Source organism: Drosophila albomicans, chromosome 2L (assembly GCF_009650485.2).
Source record: "Drosophila albomicans strain 15112-1751.03 chromosome 2L, ASM965048v2, whole genome shotgun sequence".
Classification (NCBI taxonomy): Eukaryota; Metazoa; Arthropoda; class Insecta; order Diptera; family Drosophilidae; genus Drosophila; species Drosophila albomicans.
This window is the reverse complement of record NC_047628.2, coordinates 26,343,467-26,364,797: the sequence shown is the minus strand read 5'-3', so window position 1 is coordinate 26,364,797 and position 21,331 is coordinate 26,343,467. Positions and strand designations below refer to the sequence as shown.

The 21,331-nt window shown below is 38.1% G+C and overlaps 5 protein-coding genes and 2 non-coding genes across 9 annotated transcripts; 3 read left to right on the top strand and 4 right to left on the bottom strand.

Annotated features, from left to right (window-relative positions):
- Nucleotides 1-689: 689 nt before the first annotated feature.
- On the bottom strand, nucleotides 690-6,747 carry LOC117564675 (abhydrolase domain-containing protein 2). Its single transcript, XM_034243542.2, has 5 exons — nucleotides 6,059-6,747; nucleotides 2,359-2,528; nucleotides 1,945-2,299; nucleotides 1,518-1,867; nucleotides 690-1,049 (listed from the first exon to the last, which is right to left on the bottom strand). The coding sequence occupies exons 1-5, from the start codon at nucleotides 6,211-6,213 to the stop codon at nucleotides 880-882; spliced, it is 1,200 nt and encodes a 399-aa protein (XP_034099433.1). The 5' UTR covers nucleotides 6,214-6,747; the 3' UTR covers nucleotides 690-879.
- Trnas-aga (transfer RNA serine (anticodon AGA)) lies at nucleotides 1,163-1,244 on the bottom strand. The gene has a single exon. It is a non-coding gene; the product is annotated as a tRNA-Ser (tRNA).
- Nucleotides 2,744-2,814, top strand: Trnag-gcc (transfer RNA glycine (anticodon GCC)). The gene has a single exon. It is a non-coding gene; the product is annotated as a tRNA-Gly (tRNA).
- Nucleotides 6,748-7,137: 390 nt separating the features above from the next.
- LOC117564347 (dehydrodolichyl diphosphate synthase complex subunit nus1) lies at nucleotides 7,138-10,334 on the top strand. Of its 2 annotated transcripts, none has more exons than XM_034243062.2 (3): nucleotides 7,138-7,275; nucleotides 7,328-7,974; nucleotides 9,828-10,334. In XM_034243062.2, exons 2-3 carry the CDS (start codon nucleotides 7,495-7,497, stop codon nucleotides 10,170-10,172), a joined length of 825 nt encoding a protein of 274 aa, XP_034098953.2. In that variant the 5' UTR covers nucleotides 7,138-7,275; nucleotides 7,328-7,494; the 3' UTR covers nucleotides 10,173-10,334. The 2 variants fall into 2 exon arrangements, with proteins under 2 accessions (XP_034098953.2, XP_034098954.1); XM_034243063.2 differs by having other exon boundaries at nucleotides 7,147-7,275; nucleotides 7,348-7,974.
- A 1-nt stretch (nucleotide 10,335) lies between these two features.
- Nucleotides 10,336-16,359, bottom strand: LOC117564346 (uncharacterized). 2 transcript variants are annotated; one of them, XM_034243060.2, is made up of 5 exons: nucleotides 16,186-16,359; nucleotides 15,386-15,557; nucleotides 11,986-12,205; nucleotides 11,355-11,925; nucleotides 10,336-11,295 (listed from the first exon to the last, which is right to left on the bottom strand). In XM_034243060.2, exons 2-5 carry the CDS (start codon nucleotides 15,469-15,471, stop codon nucleotides 10,535-10,537), a joined length of 1,638 nt encoding a protein of 545 aa, XP_034098951.1. In that variant the 5' UTR covers nucleotides 15,472-15,557; nucleotides 16,186-16,359; the 3' UTR covers nucleotides 10,336-10,534. The 2 variants fall into 2 exon arrangements, with proteins under 2 accessions (XP_034098951.1, XP_034098952.1); XM_034243061.2 differs by having other exon boundaries at nucleotides 16,190-16,359.
- A 946-nt stretch (nucleotides 16,360-17,305) lies between these two features.
- Nucleotides 17,306-19,005, bottom strand: LOC117565033 (protein panoramix). Its single transcript, XM_034243982.2, has one exon. It carries the CDS (start codon nucleotides 18,876-18,878, stop codon nucleotides 17,310-17,312), a length of 1,569 nt encoding a protein of 522 aa, XP_034099873.1. The 5' UTR covers nucleotides 18,879-19,005; the 3' UTR covers nucleotides 17,306-17,309.
- Nucleotides 19,006-19,090: 85 nt separating this feature from the next.
- LOC117565002 (integrator complex subunit 14) lies at nucleotides 19,091-21,066 on the top strand. Its single transcript, XM_034243947.2, has one exon. It carries the CDS (start codon nucleotides 19,211-19,213, stop codon nucleotides 21,005-21,007), a length of 1,797 nt encoding a protein of 598 aa, XP_034099838.1. The 5' UTR covers nucleotides 19,091-19,210; the 3' UTR covers nucleotides 21,008-21,066.
- The last annotated feature ends 265 nt before the right edge of the window (nucleotides 21,067-21,331 follow it).

Here is a 21,331-nt window from a genome sequence, read left to right as displayed (position 1 = left end):
AGTTTTCATTTCATTGGTACAACAATTTCTCATTCATATTCATATTCATATTCATTTTGATATTCGATTACGATTAATAAAAACACATCGGAAAAAGTTTAATACGTACAAAAATTTGGCCATTGCTGGCAATATTGTTTCGTTTCTCAATTTGATATTTGGAAATGCTTTATCGTAAAATACACACATCTATACATATATAAATATTTCTTTAGTATACATTTATATATAAATATAAATATTTATATAAAAAAATCTCGGGAGTTACAAATCATATACACATATCAAAAAATCTACAATAAGGCAATTTTTGTTTTTTGTTTGTTCTTTCTTTTTGTTTTTGCTGTAATTTCATAAATTGTATTAACTTATTTAAATGAATGTGACTCGGCAATGTTGTCGGACTGTGTGTGTGTGTGTTTATCATCGTAATTATAAAGCTGTATTTGGTTTAAATTATAATCGGCTTCTTAGAAATAAGTACATGGTATGTGCGTTACTAACTAGAAAATACAAACTAAAGGTCTATGGTATCGTGAGGTCCAAAAGAAGTGTTGTTGTTCTTGTTAACGTAATGCAAAATACACACAATTCAATGCTCTGTTTTAAATGCACTTTTCAAAGTTTACATCAATTTGAATATATGGGGACTATTCGCGTCATACGTACACCAATTATTTATCTTTTAGTTATGATATATATCGAGTTTTATATGTATGTATTTTGTGTTCTAATTCGTATAAGATTCTTTTGTTTTGACAGCAACTTGGAATTTTGGCAAAAATAAAAAGCAATTTCATTTCTTTCAATTTTATATAGGTCTGCGGCATTAATAGTTCATATTCAGTGTGAGAGAGAGAGCATGTGAAAGTAGCCTCCTTATGTCGCCACTTTACTGCCACCGGCATGCATCATCACCAGCGATCCAACCATGGCAACAAGTGTGCGATCTAACCAGGTAACTGGGTTCGGGTAGAAAAATCCGCCCTCATAGAAGCCCAAATGTCCGCCGTGAGCCACCTCCACATAGGCGGACTTAACGCGGGTAGCTGTAATTGAAAAATTAAAAACATAATTATTAGAAAAATATTTAAATTTAAAAAAGTGAAAAAAAACTATTTGAATTAAATTTAAAAAAGTTAAAAAAAATTCTTGCAACTTTCGCAGCCGGTAGGATTCGAACCTACGCTCCCAGAGGGAATCTGATTTCTAGTCAGACGCCTTAACCGCTCGGCCACGGCTGCTTGTTGGGTAAGTTACGCCATGAGTCAACTTATACTGCTGCTAGCGTCTGTTAGTCTAACAGAACTGCAGAACTTAACAGAATAGCTATTTACGCTGTTATGTTAAGCAGCATTTGGCGCTGTTAAACTAAGCAGCAATTGGCGCTGTTATGTTAAGCAGCAATTGATGTTATGTTAAGCAGCAATTGACGCTGTAATATTAACATAACAGAATACAACTACAGGCAACTTCAATATTAGGCCGCTGTAAGCGAAACAGTTTGCTTTACTTACTTGCATACTCCTTGATGGGATGCAGCAAATCAACGGGCACCAATGGATCATCCTTGGCATTAATAAATATCATGGGTTTCTCAATAGTATCGAAATAAAAGAGCGACGAACTCCATTTGTACAGCTCTTGGGTTGATGAAAAGTTGTAAACACGCCGAGTGTAAGCCTCATCGAGTTCCGGCAATGTGGCGGCAGCAATAATCTCACGTTCGTTGAGGTTGTGACGTGCCTTCACCTCGTCGGAGAGCAACACATGACGATGTCGCAGTATAATGCTCTTCACATTCTCCGTCATGATGTACAAATAGAATCGGCGGAAGTTCTGCCAGTTGAGCAGCCATTTAGTGCCCCTGAAATATAGCATAAAATTCATATTCAATTAAGATCGCATTCATAGAGAGCTGAGATAAGGGTTGCGTATGCTCACTCGACAGCATTGTACCCCTGGCATATGGAGATGCCTCCAATGACGCTATTCGGCTTAGTCTTCTGTTCTTCACCCATGTATTTGGTAACCAGATTGCCACCCAAACTGAAGCCAACGGCAACCATACGACTCTGTTGATACTTCTGATGCAGATGCTCGACCATGGCAGCGAAATCATCAGTGTGTCCATAGGTAAAGATGCGTGTCGAGGTCACCTGAACGGTTCGCAGTGCTCCAATGTGATTCATGACGGCACAGCGATAACCATTGCACTGGGCCAGGTGCACAAAAGTGCGAATATAAACCGATTCCGAGCTATTCGCAATGCCCGGGCAAATGGCCACAGTAATGTCATCTAAAAGAGAGAAGAGTGTGAGTCAAGTGTAGTTAAACTAGTCTTTAAAGGCAACTTACCCTCCTGCTCCTTGAGGGGCTGATACAAATCGTAGGTTAACGTGGAGCCATCGCCCAACGAAAGATAGACACGTTCACCCAAAGGCCAGGGGCAACGGACACGACCCACAATGCTATGCAAGACGGTCTGCACATGGCCACTGAAACCCCACAGTCTCGGCGGAACATAGCTGCAAAAGAGAATTTGAAAAACAAAAAAAAAAAATGTAATTTAGTAATTTCCAATCGCGTGCTGTTAATTTGTCTGAGAGCCAGACAGCTGTGACAAAAAAGTAAAACTTCTATGCATAATTCAAACAGCTAAACAAATTAACTAAACACCATAAACTGTTGCTTCCAGCGAGTGTCGCATTGAAATACGCATATCGTTGTCCAACAGGCACAAGCATCGGTGGTTCAGTGGTAGAATGCTCGCCTGCCACGCGGGCGGCCCGGGTTCGATTCCCGGCCGATGCAAAAATAACTTTTTGCTTTTTTTTATTTAGCACTGAAAAATTCTGCAAGTTTTTTTTTTTTAATTGCAAATTAATTTATTTTTTATTTGTTTGTTTTAAATATAAAATACGCTTGTTGCTTCTTTTTGCTAGCAATAAGAATTCTCAGAAGTAATGAATAATTTTACGACCTTGAACTTGACTAGCAAAGCGTTAAAGCAGCAAAGATATACTAAATAATGTACAGTCTTGATACATACATATACTGCAATCAAGTTTTCTAACAAATTTAACTAAATTGTATGCGACAAAAGAGCTGAAAGCAATGCCAAAAGTTTTGCACAATGCCCACAAAAAACGAATGACGAATAAAGCAACTCTTAGAATTCAATTGAAATCAATTGAGCTGACAAAATCAGCGCCGCGACTAACAAATGTTCTGGTTGTTGTTGCTGTTGTTGTTGTCAGGCGTGCAAAAACGTGCACAAAAGCACTTTTACTATGCATTCGTCTCATTCTCTTTGCTCTCACTTTCCCCACTAGTTCAATTAGTATCAATCAAAAGCAGGATTGGGGACAAATTTGTACAAAAGGCAAATGATACGCATATCAATTGTTAATCGCCGAGTATTAATAATTAATTAATGTGAGAGTGTGTGGGTGAAAATATGTGTGTATGTAGATCAATGGCCATTAAATATTTAAGTAGTTCAACAGCTGCTACAATTCCCTTGTCGCGATAAAATACAATACAATTTTTGTACAATTTCAAGAGCAGTGCAAATTCACACATACATGTGCAAGCGTCTGTGTATGCAAATGCATGAGTGTGTGCAGCTGACTCATGCAGTGTAACCCATTGCGTAGGCAAAGCAAATGCGATAGAACTTTCTTAAGCTCGTTTTGTGTACCAAAGCAGAATGTGTGAGAAAGAGAGCAGAGCAGCAGCAGCAGCAACTGCATTGTTGTTGTTGTTGCTGTTTTTGATGAGCAGCGTTCGCGCTCTTTGCGCTTACGCAATCTTTGTTGTCAAACAAAAGCAGCGAAGCACGAGAGTGGGCAAAACGCCAAAAAACAAAAACAAAACACAACACAAACAGGTAGCCAGCCTGCCGGCTGCTTTGCCATTTGAATAAGAGAGATGGTGAATAACAAAGCAAAGGAACGTGGCAATTTGTTTTTGCCGGCTTTCTTACTTTTATCATTCTACACAAAGACAATCACACACATACGATACTATTATATTACTGCATGTGCTTATGGAATATAATTTTACAGTGCCTACTGCTTCGTCCCATTTGAAAATGGTTGGTTGCTAGGCGTTAGTCGCTTTTGCTTTTGCTTGCTGCGTAATTAATTATGTTTAGCACTTTGCACCGTTGACGCTTATCACCATTTGACCGGCGGACAGCAGACAGCAAAACAGCAGCAATGAGAAAGACAATAAAATAAACACAAAAATCGCCACCGAACCAAAAATTCAAAGATTATTCATTTCACAAATATTTTGCCAATAAGAAACCAAAAGAAATCTATCTATACATATACTTTTACACACACACACACAAAAGTATTTTATATGGATTTTGTAATAAAAATGAGTGAAAATTTTCCAGGCGCGTTTTATACGACCTCGAGAAAATGTTAGTACAGCGTGCTTGCAAAGTTTTTGGCAACGTCACAGAGCATTTTTTGATAACCTTTTGGTCACGCAATTATTGATGGAATTTTATGATCTCTCAAAAAGTATATAAAACACTTTCAGATTGTGCCGATTTTTATGAACAATATCCGTTGGGTCTATCTGCTCAATTCCAGTTTACACTTAGGTTTTTTTCTGTACATTAACATAATCTAATCTTTAGCATTAGTTTTTGTTTTTTTGCTTCTAAGAATTTTCCGAGCATTTAAGGTATGCCGATTAAATTTAAAATTGAATTTGAAGAGACCGAAAATAGTGTTTATTATAAAATCACTTAATTTCCTATTTAAATTTTGAAATATATACAGTTTGTTTATGTTTTAAATTAAAAGATTAAAGTACCCTGTACACACATGTTTGCACTTAATCTGCACCGAAATGAACGCTTGACTCAATAACCCACTATTTACTATATTTAGCGGTGTATTGACTTTTCTTCCTGCTGATAATGCCCATAGCTATAAAGTCAGCCAGTTCCGAACCGAAGATAGCAAAAAAAAATAGTCAGACGGCTTTGGCGGTTAGGCAACTGATAGGGTTCTTTTGCCATTAGATAACAAATTGTAAATATGAATTGCGCAAATTAAAAGTTTCCCATGACAAAAGTCATGGTCTTTGGAGCCTCGCAAATTCGACAATTCAATGCAAATCTCAGGTGCTGATCAAAATTGCTTAATGGATCAGCTGTCAATCCATCAGCGCTAATTATAATTATATATTCATTATTTTAAATATCGCCTAGTGCCGTTTGATTGGTTGCTATTACTAATTGCGGCTAATGATTCATCTGCTTCTGGTTGCCACAGCTGTGTTCGACGATTACTTGAACTTTGTGCATGTGAAAAAATAAGTGTGACGCCGATGGTTGAATGGAAAATGAATAGTGCAAGTGAGATTACGTTTTGCTTGTAAACTGATTAGCGATTTGTAATTATGGCAATTGAAAACTTTTTTGTTGGTAATTGCAAACATTTCATAACAAAGTAAGCGTGTAAGATGACACTGGCCACTTGCGGTATTTTTAAGTAAACAATGTAATGCAAGTAGTCAATGTTCAACAAGTCGAAAGTAATATTTTAAAGTAGTAAAAAAGAAAATGATCATAAATGTATTTATAATAATACAATTTGTTGTCAACAGATTGAAATTAACTAAAATTGGTTAAAGAAAATAATTATTTTCAATAGATTTTCAGCTCGTGTCATTGAATTGCGTTGCTCATTAGTTTAATGCATCGACTGTTAGCTAACATTTTGATTTGGCTGTAATGTGGATGCCACACGCCATCCATGAAACAGCTGAGCGTGTGGCGTGAGCCTCAACACACCCATACACATACATACATACAGATGCTGGATAACACTTACGTATGTATGTATGTATGTATGTTTGTGTGTAGGAGTAATGCGCGTGTGGGCAGCAAAACCAAAACACAACAAATGGCGATTGCATATCGATATCGATAATTCCCATATACACTAATGTACTAGGTATGTGGGGTTTCTGTATATGTGTGTGTACAATATGTATGCCTTAGCTTTGAATTTTTTTTTGCTCTACTTACGGCTCTCGCAGCACCGGCGCAATTTTATACAAGCAATCTAGAAACTGTTCATCCAGACACCAAACACTGGGCTTAAGCGGTTGACTGTGCACATTGAGAATGCGAAATAGAATGCACACAATGACGGCAATAAGTGTTAAAAACGCGGTGGACATCTTTCTCTTTCGCTCTGCAGTAGCTTCTCCTTTGGGGACCTGTAGATGACGTTTGGTTGACCTCGACAACAACTGATGATGCGTCCTTTAACCTTGTGGCGAGTTGCAACTTATTGTTGCGTTTCACGAATTTTCTTTTGGGCGGACGGGGCGTGGCAACCACTGCCAAATAAAACCAACGCACACACGCGAGCGCACTCAATCAAACACACAAACACACGCGCAATTTAGCGGCAATTGCCGCTGTGTAAAACAAGACCGCGATTCAGGAAAAAGCGTTTTACAAACTGATGTAAATAACAAAATAGATTTACACCACACTTTTTTCTTCGAATTGATTATGTTTTTTGTCAAACCGCGCTCCACTGTGTTTTTTTTTGGTTTAATTACTTTAACATTAATTTTTTATGACAAATGTCAAAGTTATTAGGTATTTAGAAATTACAATTATTATTGAATAATTATGTTTTCAATTGAGAGAGTTCGGCGGACCCGTTTTATTCGTTTGAAGCAGGCTGTCTGTAGCAAAATAAAATGAGCGAACGATTATTCTCGTTAACACCTGAAGCCGAGTGTGACCATCAAGCTAAATTGACAAATATACCCAAAGCAAATACGAGCCGGTTTCGGTGCAAAAGTATATTGGTATACTAGCTGCGCGGTAACATACAGGCGCGTGATTTAAACAAATGTTTAGTGCAGTGGTTTACAAAAAAGTTAAATGTCGTCAAGAATATTTATTTATCAACATGAAACTGTCCTCTATCTATATTTAAAAATAAATAGAAATTTCAAATGCATTCACTCAAAAAATAATTGAAAACGATAATTTTGCATTCGTCTTTTGAAAACTACATTTGAAGCGCTTAATGTTAGCTAACAGCGCAGCAGTGTGGCGGCCGGTCGATAATTGTAAGAATTGCCATTCACGCCCAACGTAGAACACGTATGTTAGTGTAAATGTGCGAATGTGTGCGGCAAAAAAGATGATGAAAAATTAAAAGTTGAAAACATGTTGCTTGTCAGCCGTAGTACAAATCAAACAATTGCCGCTTAACATACGTAAGTAGTTCAACACAACATAAACAATGCACTTTATCCATATTGCTTGCAGGTTATGGTTGGAAACGGCAGCAGCAGCACGAGAACAAAACAAGCAACAGGAGCAGCGACGTTCGCCGGCGGCCCAACGACGTTGCGGCTAAAAGACCAATTAGAAATAGACAACAGCAGCCACATTCCATTCAGAACGAAGACAACAAGAACAGTAACAACAGCAACATGATGATGCAGTTATTGTGCCTATGGATTGGCCAACTTCTCTTGCTGCTCGTTGCAACATACGAGCTGCTGCAGCTACTGTGGCATCGACTGCAAGCGTTCGCACACAGGTCATATGACTACTGGCAATGTGATCGACGGCAGCAGAATAATCGTTTGTTGTTTGAACGCACGATTCGCGAACTGGAAAAGCTGCCAAAACATTTGGTGCTTGTGATTGGTGCCGACGAACGTTATGTTGATGCGTCGCAGTTGCAACGCATTTTCGGGTATGCCCAACTAGTTGGCATACCCTATCTGAGTGTCTACGATGCGCGTAGTGTTAAAAATGGTTATGTGGACATCGGGCGATTCTGTCAGTGGTCCAAAGACAGATTGTATTACTGGCCATCACAAAAGCAAAACAAGCAACAAATACTAGAACAAAATGGCAATAATAAATGTGTTAATGCCAACGGAAGAACTATTGGCGAATTGCAGGTGAGTTCATTCAGCGGAAACAGTCTCGTCTTGATAAGCAGCGAACCCAAAAGCGTGAAACGTGTTATCAAAGTTCAAACTATAAACTGTTACAATTCATCATAATACCCGGCAAACAGTGTGGTAGAAGTTTATGTTCAGTTTGTGGCAAGCCAACATTTAAAATTGTTTGGTGTTCAAAAAGTTTCGTGGTTTAGTGTTTATTTTAGTAATTGTGACAATTCATTTTATCGAGAAACATTCTATTTAAATATTTAAAATATATTCAAATGATCTGAAGATTCATCATTTAAAATTTATTAAGGTTTAAATTGTTCTTAAATAATTATTTCGTTCTTTTTTTAACTTAGTTTTCTTTAATGACTGATTCTCTTCAAAGATTAAACAATTTAAACATAACCGTCTTTCTGTCTGATTAATTGAATAACAAGATCTAGAAGGAGATTAAAAGAGGTTGAGATCCCAATTTAGGTTCTGTGGGGTCAAGAGACGTCGTAGCTTGTTTTTGAATTTAATGACGACCTTTTGCATTCCCAAAATCCGACAAAATTTAATTGAAACCCGCATTGCTCTCGTAGTTTCTATGCGAGTGTTAAAACAACAAAAAAATGAACAATTATAAACTTTACACGTTCCAAAGAAATTTGTAGATTAGAAGATCATTAGCACATTTTTAAAAATGAAATGCTAAATACGTAGAACTTTTTTAGTGAGTAATGAGAATATTAATAAGTAATAATGAATGAGATTATATAGATCCTTTTTCAATTTTTTGTTTTTTTCTTATAAATTTATTACTTTTCATTGAAATTTATTAAACTCATTAATGTATATTATATTATAATTTATAATTTAATACATTCCATTGAAAACATTAAAACTTATTAAGCTCATTACTGTACTCATTAAATTATTGTTATAAAGCAAGCAATAATTTTTAAAGGTCACTTTCAGTTGCAGAGTTTTTAATTAGCTTTAGATGCTTAATCTTACATAGATGCTTAATCTTACATAATTTCACGTAATGAAAAAGTAACGCTTAACGATTGCGCTTAAGGCTAAGAGTTAAGTAGACTGTGCTAGACTCTTTACTTTAAAGAAGTGAAGAAGTGGTTTTCTACTTTTGTTGAGTTAAAAATATATAAGGAAAGAAGAAAGCTTAAAAAAAGAAAAGAAAGAAAATAAAAGAATACCATATGAGCACGTTGCTACAGTGCCGTTAAGTGTGATAGGGCAAACGTATTGTATCACTTAACCGTCTCACTTTAGTTAACAAAAAAGTGACGCTTAACGCTACAGTTAAGTTGACTTTAATAGACTCTTTGAAAAAGTGGAAGAAAGACTACTAAGTTTTTCGAAATATAAAAAGATAAGCATAGAAAACATTAAAGAATACCATGAGAGCACATTCATGCAGTGCCGTTAAGTGTGATAATAAAATAGTGAGTAAAATAAAGATAATTGAAACTTAACTTTAAAAAAGTGAAAAAGGGCAAACTAAGTTTGATAAAATGGAAATATAAGAAGAAAAGCACATTCGTTTAGTGCTGTTAAGCGTAATAATGAGAAAGTAACGCTTAACGCTGAAGTGAAGTAGAACCTTTACTTTGAAAAAGTGGAAAAGGGTTTACTAAGTTCGTTGAAATCGAAATAGAAAAACTGGAAGTATTCTATAAATATAAAAAATGTAATAATTGCTTAACAGCAATTTCTTTTAATGCCCTTAAGTGTGATAAGACAAACGGGTATCGCAAAGTCAGGCAAACTCTACCTAACATATTCCCTTGTTGTACTTGTGCTTATCTCACTTACGAGTTAATTATTTTTTATGTTTTTTGTGCGTTTGTTTCCAGGTCTTTCAAATCAACGCGTTGTTGGATGGCCATGCGCTGATTGCCAAAATGTGCCGCGAACTGTACGTGAATCGTGGCACAACCGAGGTGCAGCAGCTGCTGACGAAGCGTGAGCTGCTCAGCGATAAGCTAAACGAACGCCTCAACCAAGAGTTGGGAATCCCGGTGCCAGAACCCGAACTGGGAATTATCTTCTCGGGAGTGACGTGCACCTTTGGCCTGTTGCCGTGGCATGCACGATTCACCGAGTTCCACACGCATCCGAGTGGGCGGCACTTTGATGCCACATGCTTTGCCCAGCTGCTGTACAAATATGCGCGCTGTGAGCAGCGTTGGGGCAAATAATCCTTAATGCAACAGAAATTCAACAACAAAAGATCCTTTAAAGCGCAATGTTCTCCCAACTACGTTCTGTTTTGTAGTTGGTTAGGTTTATAAATATGTAATTTAATTTAAGTTAAGCAAGAGCGTTTAAGCTGAGAGTGAAACGAGAAACAAGATTAAAGAATTTGTTCATAAACGAAATATTTGCTGTATTTTGCCAAGGAGATTCACAAAAAAAATGGATTTGTAAGTTTGTTGTTGTTAAGCATAAATATTTGAGGGTAAGTTCGATTCGCTTAGACGCTAGTGTTAGCTATTTTTATTGTATTTATATTTATATTTAATGTATTTTTTGGGTGAAGTGAACGCTCTCTCTCTCTCTCTTATTGCTGCACATGGCGCTTGGACAGCAGATTCACATCGGTCAGATACTGATTCTTCTGCTGCGAACCCGAGTTGCTGGGCATGCGCTCGTGTATCATTTGGAAGGAGTTGCGCAGATCCATCAACGAGTCGGCCAAACCCTTCTTGATGTTGGCAAACTCGCTGGACATCAACGAAAGCTTGCCCAGCAAATAGTTGAGATTATCATCCATATCAATCATGTGCTTCTTTGTCTCCTCCACCTTGGCACTCAATCCCATCATCGTGGCAAACGTGCTGTTCACATAGCCATCATGGCCAGACTGCATCAGCATCAACAGCTCCCGACTCTTGCCCAGCTCTCCATTCATGATCTCAATGCGATGCCAGACCTGAGTGAGCGCCGTGTCCAGCTGTCCGCTGATGTTGCGATTCGCCTCCTGCTGTGTGTTCACCACACTGGCATCCAGTTCAGCGAAACGTGACTTCACCAGTGTTGTCAACTCCGCCAGCTGCTGCTCGACGAGCAGACTCACCTTCTGCACAATCTGAAGTGTGCCAAACTCAACTTTACGCTGTGTATCGAGCACCACTTCGGAATTTGTCATCATAATGCTGTTGAATTTGCCCAGCGCATCGAAGCCATCGTTGAGTTTATTATGACTGGCATTGATCTGTTTATTGAACTGCTGCAGTTGACCCACATCTGTGGTCAGCTGCTTGAGTTCACCCTGGATGTTGGCCTCTGTTTGCTGCAGCTGCTCGGTGGCCTGTCGCAAGGCTGTTAAAAGAAAATAAATATTAAGAATGAGATATAAAGGAACAGTTCTCTAATCCCACCTTGTTGCTGTGCGGACTGCGCTTCAGTTTTCAACGCTGCCAAAGCATTGAGTGTCTCATTGTTCAGCTCCTGGATGTACGCTTTGTCCTCCTCATTGAGTCCCTTGGCCACTTGAGGCGCTGGCGTCGTCACGGGAACACTTCGCAGTTGCGCCACATCGCTGCTCAAGGCACCGAGACGCTCCAACAATTGCTGCTCGAATTCATCGTTCTTCGGAGGCGACACCGTGGTCACAGCAACTGCTGTGTGTTGTTGCAACTTGGCTTCGATTTGCTGCAACAATTCGTCTGTGCGTGGCATGTGTTCAAAGTTGCTTGCTGTCTGCTTGGCTGCCTCTTTGCTGCTGCTCAGCAAATCTGTCACTGAGTTCGAGAGTTTCTTCAGCTCCTCCAGCAACTGTTTGTTGATCTGTTGCTGTTCGCTCACAAAAGCATTTGGCAACGCTGGAGCAGCTGCGACTGGAGCAACTGGCGGACGCTTGAAGCATTCGTCGTTCTCTCGCATCCATTTGAACATGTGATCGATGGCCTGATTGAACTTCTCCGACTGCGTATTGGATTTCTCCTCTTGCTGCGCATAAATTTAAATTATAATTCAAGTGTTTACTTCATTCACTTTTTGTGTACTCACTGTAATCAACATTGTTTCTATTTGACTAACACGTTCGTCCAGTCGCCCAAAGATGCCGTTGATCGGCTCCATGTTCTTCTGACCCTTTTGGAGCACCTGCATCGCCTTTTTCATGATCTCAGCTGCAGCACGTTCGCGATGCTCGTGACGTTCCAGTTTATTGTCCAGCTGGTGGTACATTCGGATCAGATACTTTATCGACTCGTCGAGCTGATCATTACTGCAAACAAGATAAAAGTTTATAAAGGGTGAGTTTGTTTTATAAAATATTTAATCCATATTAATGGATTAAAATGAATTCAAATAAATATGGAATGTTTATTTCGTCTTGGTTCGGCAGAAGAAATATTCTGCGTATTTCACAAATACCCATTTTTTCTATTTACATTTTTATTTTTTGTTTTTTTTTTTGATTATAATTTACACTCTGCAATCATAATATGAACTTAACCAAATTAAATGCTTCTCATTTTTTTAATGAATGTAATTCATATATATACTAAATGAATTTAATTTATATTTTTCATTAAAAAATAAATATAGTAGATGTTTATTAACAAAAATATATGATATCTCTTTTAAAATAAATAAATTAAATATGTACATATATATTTCAATAATTTGAATATTTAATTTGACAAGTTTTGATCTCAAAATTAAAAAAACTATATTTTATATATATTTTTCATTGTATTTTTATTTTATGTTTTAATGAATGATTTTATTTTAATTATTTGCCCAATCAAATGTTAAATTTCTATTTACTTTACAGTTTTTAAGCTGTTAATATTTATTTTTAAAATTTAAATATTTAATTTCACAAGTTTCAAAATTAAAAGCACTCATCAATAAATATTCTTTTATTTATTTTATCGTTGCAATTTTTAATTTTTTTTTTTAATAAAATATTTTTATTTTCAATGATTCAAATGAAATATAATAAATAAAAATTTAAAATAAAATCCACTTAAAAGTGCAGCAAAAGTTGAGAAATTTTTTTAAATTTTCAAACAACATTCGGGAAAATGCATCTCAATAGTTCATTAAGATATTTCTAAAGTATGTGAAATAAATTTGAATTTTCAATGATATGCTAAAAATGTATAATACTTAGACATCTGTATAATGTGCAAGAGCATCTCAATGAATTGAGGGAATTAGATTAATCTCCATTAAGCATCGGGGGGCAGGGAACTGGCACTGAGAGAGAGAGAGGGGGAGAAGGAGTGAGGGAGAGACCACCACTGGCCATTTATGGCTCAGTCTATCGACAGCTCGGATCGTAGAGATCGCAGACTGAGTTGAGGGGTTAAAGAGAGACGAGAAAGAGAGTGAAGAGGGGGGTGGACTATAAATGAGTTGTTGTTAAGATCGAGATCAATTCTCGTAAACTTTGCATGGCCCACCCTGACAGCTAATAATTTTCATCGCTCATCTCTCAGGGTCAGAAACCCTTTTAGTTTATGGGGCGAGTGTTCTGTTTGTGCTGTGTGTGTGGGAAATGCATTGATGTTGATAGATATGCAGATGGAGAAGGAGATGGAGAGTTGCGCATAAACAGCGTGGCAACATATGTATGCCTGCTGATCTCTTCCCTTCCCCATTCCATTACGTTTTCCCATGCATCCCATCTGCATTTGGCATGAAGTGTGTGCATCCAGCTCTGGGCCAAAAATAAACAAACAAACAAACGCAGGCGGAACAGATCTTACTCTCTGTTTCTTTTCCTTTCTTTTGAAGGCAACAGTCATTAGTTTTGGCAGTTCTGGGGAGTTTCGGTATCGGAACTGACAGAGCGCTTAGTGCCCCTCACAACAGCATATGGCGAAAGGAGGGGAGGGGAGAGAGACGTGTCTGTGTCTAGGAGTCGGGGACTAGTTGAGTGTTGCATGTCGAGATCGCTGACGTCCTGGCGCCGCTCTCTCTCTCTGATCTTTTCCACGTTTTGCGAACATATTTCTAGTGCATTATATTTCAAAATTCGACATGGCATCTTGAAGGGGTGGAGGGAAGGGAGAACGGGGGAGAGAAATCCGAAGCAAAGTGTGAACGCTTGTTTGACATGTGTCAAAATGTGAGACTAGTCTGGGAATAGAGTGGGGAATTATCTTTACTACATTTGCTTCACGAGTCTCGTTTTTTATAGATGCTCATAAAAAGACGCATCCAAATAGGTCTAAAAATGTAACAAAAATCTATGGGTTCTACAACATTGTTTTTAGAGTCTTTTGATGGTCTTCGAGTACTGAGTGATTTCACAGTGCATCATAAAAATAAGTACCAAAATAATCAAACAAAGATTTCAGTCAACAAATATTTAAAAAAAAATTATTCAAATGTTTTATATTTAAAATGGAGATTTTCTGCATTTTATGATCCAAGGAATTTATTAAACGATATTCTATTATTTATATTATCCTTTCTCATTAGTTTTCTATTAAAGTCATCAAAAAAATCTTCATTATTACTTAAAGAAATGTTGAACTACATAATTTATAAATTTCAATATATTGTTTTAAGAAAAAATCATAATCAATTAAAAACAAAAACCTATAAATTCTTTAACTAAACGATTTTAATAATTCCAATACAAAGTTATTAAAGCCATTCATTAATTTCGTTATACTTGAGATATCGCATATAATAAATTATAAAAAAGATTCAAAGACCTTTCTTATTAAAATATAGTATCAAATATATTCATGATCATTATTCTTCTGCTCTTTTTATAAATTTATTTTGCATGTTTATTATTTCAAGAAATCGTTTTTTTTTTTAACTTTAAATTGATTTATTTCATAATCATCCTTACAATGATCTTTATTCATCTGCGCTTTTTATAAATTAGTTTAAAATAATTCTACATTTTTTCAAGAATTAATATAATAATAATTAATCATCATAACGAAGATCTTTATTCTTCGTTTATAATATTTTTTTTTTTATTTAAATTGATTTATTAATGTACATTTTCCACAATTTCTATACTTTATAATCATCTTTGGGATGATCATTATTCTTCTGCTCTTTTTATAAATTCATTTAAAAACTTATTTTTATTTTATTCTTTTTATGAATTCGGTAATTTTTTTTTATAGTTTTCCAAATTGAAATCAATTTATTTTAAGTAAATTTGTTTCACAATTTCTTTACTTCATAATTATTTTTTCTTCACTTTTGTTTAATAAATAATCTTGTGAAGCAAGCTTTAAATTCGTTTGTTATAATAAAGCATCGAAATTGAAATCAATTTATTTAAATTAAATTTGTTTCATAATTTCTGTACTTCATAATTATATATTGTGTAATAAAAATGTCTCTTAAACTTCACTTATGTTTAGAAAATAATCTTGTTAAACAATATTTAAATTCTTTCTAGTTTTTATTGTAAAGTACTTACGTGACTGGCGAGGCTTCAATTTGCAGAACCAGACCAATTAGTGTTAGGAATAGCAAAGCTATAGATCGTTGGATTGTGTTTGCCATTTTGGTGCGTGCCGATCGACGTTTCCGCTGATCCTCAATTAGCGACTTCAATGCAGATTGCAATTAATTATTGAAGTGCGTGAGATCTGAGGGGGGAGGAAACTGAATCAATTTGAGATGTAAATTGCAATGGCGCCGTTTGGAAATTAGCTTGTTAAATGATTGAATAATTTGGGTTGTTTGGTTTTTGAGAAACTGCAGCGAAATAATGTTTACAACACGATGTTATAAACAAATGTGGAATGCAATTTATACTCGAAGTTGGAATGAATGATTGGAATTTATCAAACAATGTGCCAATTTTGTTCCTTGTTTGCAAAATGCCATTGTTTATAATTGTGTATATATGTATATAAAATATCTGTCTATATGCGGATATATAGCTGGGAGCTGTGCAACAAAGCTAAATAACATCGCCAAATGACGCAAATCTTTCTTTTATGCATGGTAGTAAAATGCATTTTGCATTAATTGGGTCAGAAATATGCAAAGGAAATGTCTTTATGGCAAAAAATAACTGGAAATTGTATAAGCAGAATTTGTATTTTAATTATTTGTTTTTGTTTTTCTTAATGGAAACAATGTCTCCTTATCGCACATTTTAATTGGGTTAAAGGTTGATAAATTGTGTGACTGTGCCTATGATAGAACATTCAATAATACTATATATTCAAACAAAATAAAAGCAAATATAATAAGAAATACTATACATACATACGCAGACTTAAAAGTTTATAGTTTCACTCGCGTTCAGATTAATGAGAATCACAACTCACGAGTACCGAGAACACTTTATGGAAATGTGAAGCACTAGACAACGGTTTTACTATTTGAAGAGCGAGCAGACGTCCTCACTGCACGAGCAGCGAATGATGAATGAGTACAAGATGCTGGCGCCAGCTACGAAGCATTCTTTTCCGATTCTGATAATCGTCTTTGGTTCTGCTCTGAAGCTGTTGCTGATGCTGGTTGCAGAGCGTCGATGATGAGAGCGCATCGGCAGAAAAATCATGCTCAGATGTTTCTAATTAAGTGTCATTCAAAAGAGCGCCGGCAAAACTGTGATGTGTGCAGTCCCGCATTCGAATAAGTCTGCGCAATTGAATTAAAATCCAATTTGTTTTAATACAAAACTATTCAATTCATATTTAATACTGAGGGCAATCAATCGAAGTGGCAGCTGTCGGCGTATATGAAGTCAATTAAATTGAAATTCAAATGCATTTCACTTTTATTAGAACTGCAGTTTGCCAATATATTAATTGAAAGGCCTGCGTCATACGCTAATTCAAAAATTACACTTGGCGCCATTGGCAAATTAGTGGTGAATGGCAATTTTAAAATATGTGTGAAATCAAGGAAAAATTATTGCTCTAAGCAGTTCCAATAGCTGACAGAGTAAATAACGAAAAGTTTACTATATTTACATTTAAATGTCTTTTTTATTTTTATTTTGAATGTACTTTTCAAATATATTCATTAAATTATTTTAATTTCCGCGTTGGCGCCATTTACAAATAAAATGAAATGACTTGTGGTGAATGGCCAATGCGTCTGGTGGCTACCGATAACACGCAAAAACGATCATTTGCATACAATCGTTAATCGATATTTCAAATTTGTAGCATGCAAATATATTATGTATTTGAAAAACTTTATTATAAGGCACGTACATTTATTTAAAAAATTAAATATTTTTGATAATATGAGTTTTGAAGGTAATTTAAAGGAATGAAGGAAATATGTAATATTATAATATTATTATAAATAATGATGAAATGAGAGCTCCTTTTCAAAGTGTGTAATAATGAAGTATTTTGGTAATAAGTATGTTACTACTAAACACGCGAATACAAATGGCGACTGCGCAGTTCCTTAGCTTCTGCACGTTTAGCATTCAAAGCGATTTGCAGTCCTTTAAATATCGAATCAGCCCAATATGTGGAACTAGGCATTGTGGCGCACAACTCTTTTAATGCAAACACCACATTGGCATGTTGCTGCGACAAGTTTGTCTCACAGAAATCCGAATCCAGCCAAAAGATACCCTGACTCGAAGACGATCCTGGTGCCATTGCCTGAATGCCAACATCTTGTGTTCGATTGCCAATATTTGGATCCGTTTGGGTTGCCAGGCTGCGAAAGAGGCCGGTGCCCATGTTCTCATCCTCTTCATTGCCCTTGGATGCCTTCTCCTGCTGACGCAGCTTTTGCAATGGCATCTTCGAATGTTGGAGCAATTGTGTTAAGCGGTTCACGCTAATGCCCGTGAGGCGGAGCAGAGCAACTGTTGGCCTTGGCAATGCCTCCAAGCCCCACTTGGCTATGCTGATGTTTGGCGTGGTTGAATTGAATTGATATGACACATTGAAGTTGTTGCACAATGGCGAGGGATTCTCAAAGTTGGCTCCACACAACACTGACGAGCGGCCAGGCAGTTTCTTAATGGTGTCCACTACCAGATATTCTGTTGGCGGTGTTCCCGATCTTTCGAGAGCCATCAATTTAAGTGTGGCTTTCACACGATCCACAGCCAGTTGGCGCTTCTCTTTGATGCTCAGTTTTGGACCCGCAGCAGCAGCAGTAGTTGCTGTGTCACCTGGCAATAGCTTCTTGATACTGATAATCTTAAGGGATCTTTCGGAATCACGCACTGGAACATAATCCAGTTCTATGTCATCATCTTTGCTGTTGCTAGTTTTATGCGTCCGTCGCAGTTTCTTACGAGAACTGCATTCCGGGCTTGAACTGCGACGTTTCTTGTGTTTCTTCTCCTTTTTGTGCTTTCTTTTCTTTGTGGTTTCCTGGTTCGTTGGATTCTGTTGTTTCTCAGCCTCTCTGCGCCGCAATATTTCAAGTATTTTATCATGCTCTTCGGTGAGCAACCTCATTTCTTCATCATCAGCACTAGCATCATCTACTTCCCCATCGGCAACAGTCTCAACAATTTCCTCTTCAGTTCTAAGCGGCTTCAAGTCCATGTTATCCATTTCGGCTCTGCGACTTCGAATCGCATTTATTACGCCCTCCAAATCCATATCGTCCAGTTCATCCAGTAATCCACCGAAATCCATTCCTCGTGGCGGCTCATATTTGATCTTCACATCCTCAACAGCTGCTTCCTCTACATTTTCGCCATTTTCGTTTATTGTGGTATTCGACGTTCTTGGTGGCGTTGCATCGTCTTCATTAGGGTCAAAACGTGGACTGAACTTTTTGATCACCACTCTCTGGGTTGGCATCGTATTTTCTCCATCATCGTCGCTATTCCATCCAACACCGCCGACACAATCAGTTGGTGGATCAGGTGTCAATGGATTTTCTCTGCGCAGAGGAGTATTCACTTGATCGTCGTCGTCAATAGCCGCAGAGAACTCGCTTTTGAGTTGCACATTCAAATCATCCATTTTTTAATTAAGAAATTCTACCACAAATCGTTGAAGAAACTGTAATTGCTGCGAATACGCAATTTGTTAAGTAATTTTAAAATGCTGCGCTAAACAAAAATGTAGCACACCAAAGAAAGAGAGCTGTCAACTTTTTTCGATAAGATATCGCGAGACTGAAAAAATATACCGAAAAATTTGAAAAAAAAAACCGAGTGAGTGTGGTGGCTACCGATAACACCCACCGTTAATTTGTATGCAATCGATAAACTTGCACCAAACAGCTGTTGCTGGCGTTTGTTTATGTTGCAAAGTCGTGCACTTAGTTTGTGTTATTGTTTTTCTTCGTTAAAATGCCGACAATTATTGCATTGGATGCATCGCTATCGATGCTGCGTCCTGTGCCCGGACGCAATGAGCACACCTATCAATCGCTCGCCCTAAAGGGCATACAACATCTGCTGGACAACTTGACGGCAGCCGGAAAATTGGAACACTTGGCTTTGGTCGCTTACAGCACAGTTTGCGAGCTAAAAGTGGATTTTACAAGGGATTACGATCAGATACGACAGGCCATTAAGAAAATCGAACCCATGGACAAGGCATGTTTGCTGACAATGCTCAAGACAAGCGTCAGCTTGATGGCCACTTGGGGCACCCAGAATCTGTTGCAACTTGTGGTTTTCACGGATTGTGGCGCCGGCTTTGGCAGCACCTCAATTGCTGGCTTCCTGGAGAATTATGCGAACAAGTCAGCGGCAGAAACGGAATTCGCTTGGCTCAAAACATTGGCGCACTATCAACTCAATTTTATTTGCTTGGGCGTGCATGGAGATTTGCATTTTACACGCGGCGTAGCATTGCATCAACAGCTGCTGGACAATGCCGGGCTGAAAGGACAACTCTTTATGCCTAAGCCACTGAAGACGGCCACAGAGAATGGAGACGCTAACAGCGGTGTTAGCCACAAAAGCGAATTGGGACGCACAGCGTTGTTTGAGCTGATCGAGAGGCTCTGCGAGAGCAGCTACAAGGCCACAGAGGTGACGCTGAAGTGTGGCCATTACTTTCGTCTGGAGAGTCAGGTGCTGCTCTGGCCACCGCCCAAGCCATACGAGCAGCCAGCGCTTTATGGTGGCGAAACGACGATGCGGCACATTGAACAACGCATCGATGTCTGCGGCTTCCTGGCATTGGGGGACATTGGCTCTCCGGCCACGTTCAGTCGACACTGGGTGCTGGCGAAGGTGGAGCGCGAAAAGCCGCCAGGCAGACGCTCGGGCAGCTTAACATCCGCTGCCAAGTCACCAAAACTCACTTTAGATACTGGCAATAATCCGAACTTTGAGCTTGAGAAGTTGGAGCAGGATATACGGGAGTTTTACACCAAGGAGCCATCGAAGGAGGCGGCCGAGGAGAGTGGCGACGATGCTGATGTGGTGGTTGTGAAGCCACAGCAGACGCCGGCACAGCAGGAGCAGCAAAAGGATACGCTGTGTGTGCTATTGCATGGCGCCTTAAAACTGGAGAGCATGGCTGCTTTGGTGTTGCTTGGTGAGAAGTGGTTTGGCTTCATGTATGCGTATAACGATGTCAAAAAGAAATCCAATTTCGTGCTGAACATTCTGCCACCTGGCTCGCATGTTATACCCTGGCTGGGGGATCTAGAGCTACTGGGATTCCCTGAGGACTTGGCGCCGGGCGAGACGGCGAGTTTTCCGGTGCGCGCCGAGCGTCGTTCGTATTCGCAGAGCAGTGTGGTGTGGATACGACAGGCGAGTCTGCAGTCGGATGTGCAGAAGGTGCTGCGACATGCCAAGAAGATGCCCGACAAGACGCAACATTTCTACAAGGAATTGAATCGCATTCGACGTGCGGCGCTGGCTTTGGGTTTTGTGGAGCTGCTGGAGGCGTTGGCGCTGCTGCTGGAGAAGGAGTGTGCGCAGTTGACGTTGAATGGCAGCGTGAGCAGCGAGTGCACGTTGCAGCTGCAACATGCAGCCACCGAGCTGCGCAAGACATCGAATCGTGACATCAAGTCAACGATTGTGCCGCTCCAGAAGGCAGCAACAGCAGCGGTAGCGGAGGGCAGCACAGCGACGGCGGCGACGCCAGCAGCAGCAGCTCCAGCGGGGTATCTTTACAACTGATTAATTATTATACATACATATTTTTAAAATGCATTAAATAAGTTTTCAAAGTAGAGCAACTGGTTTTACATTTAACGGCTAAAAAGCAATACAATTGCAATTTTGCAACACTAAAACGGCAGTTATCGATATCGAACGGTTAGAAGTGATTGCTGCAGACAACAGTAAATTATTAAATGCCAGTAAATTACATTAAATAATTTATTCAATATTTAATTGTACTATTTTATTTAATGAATACTCAATATATTTTAAAATAAATTAATTTTTTATAAGCAACTGCTCAATATTTTCAAAACGGTTGATAATTGGCAACACTGAAGT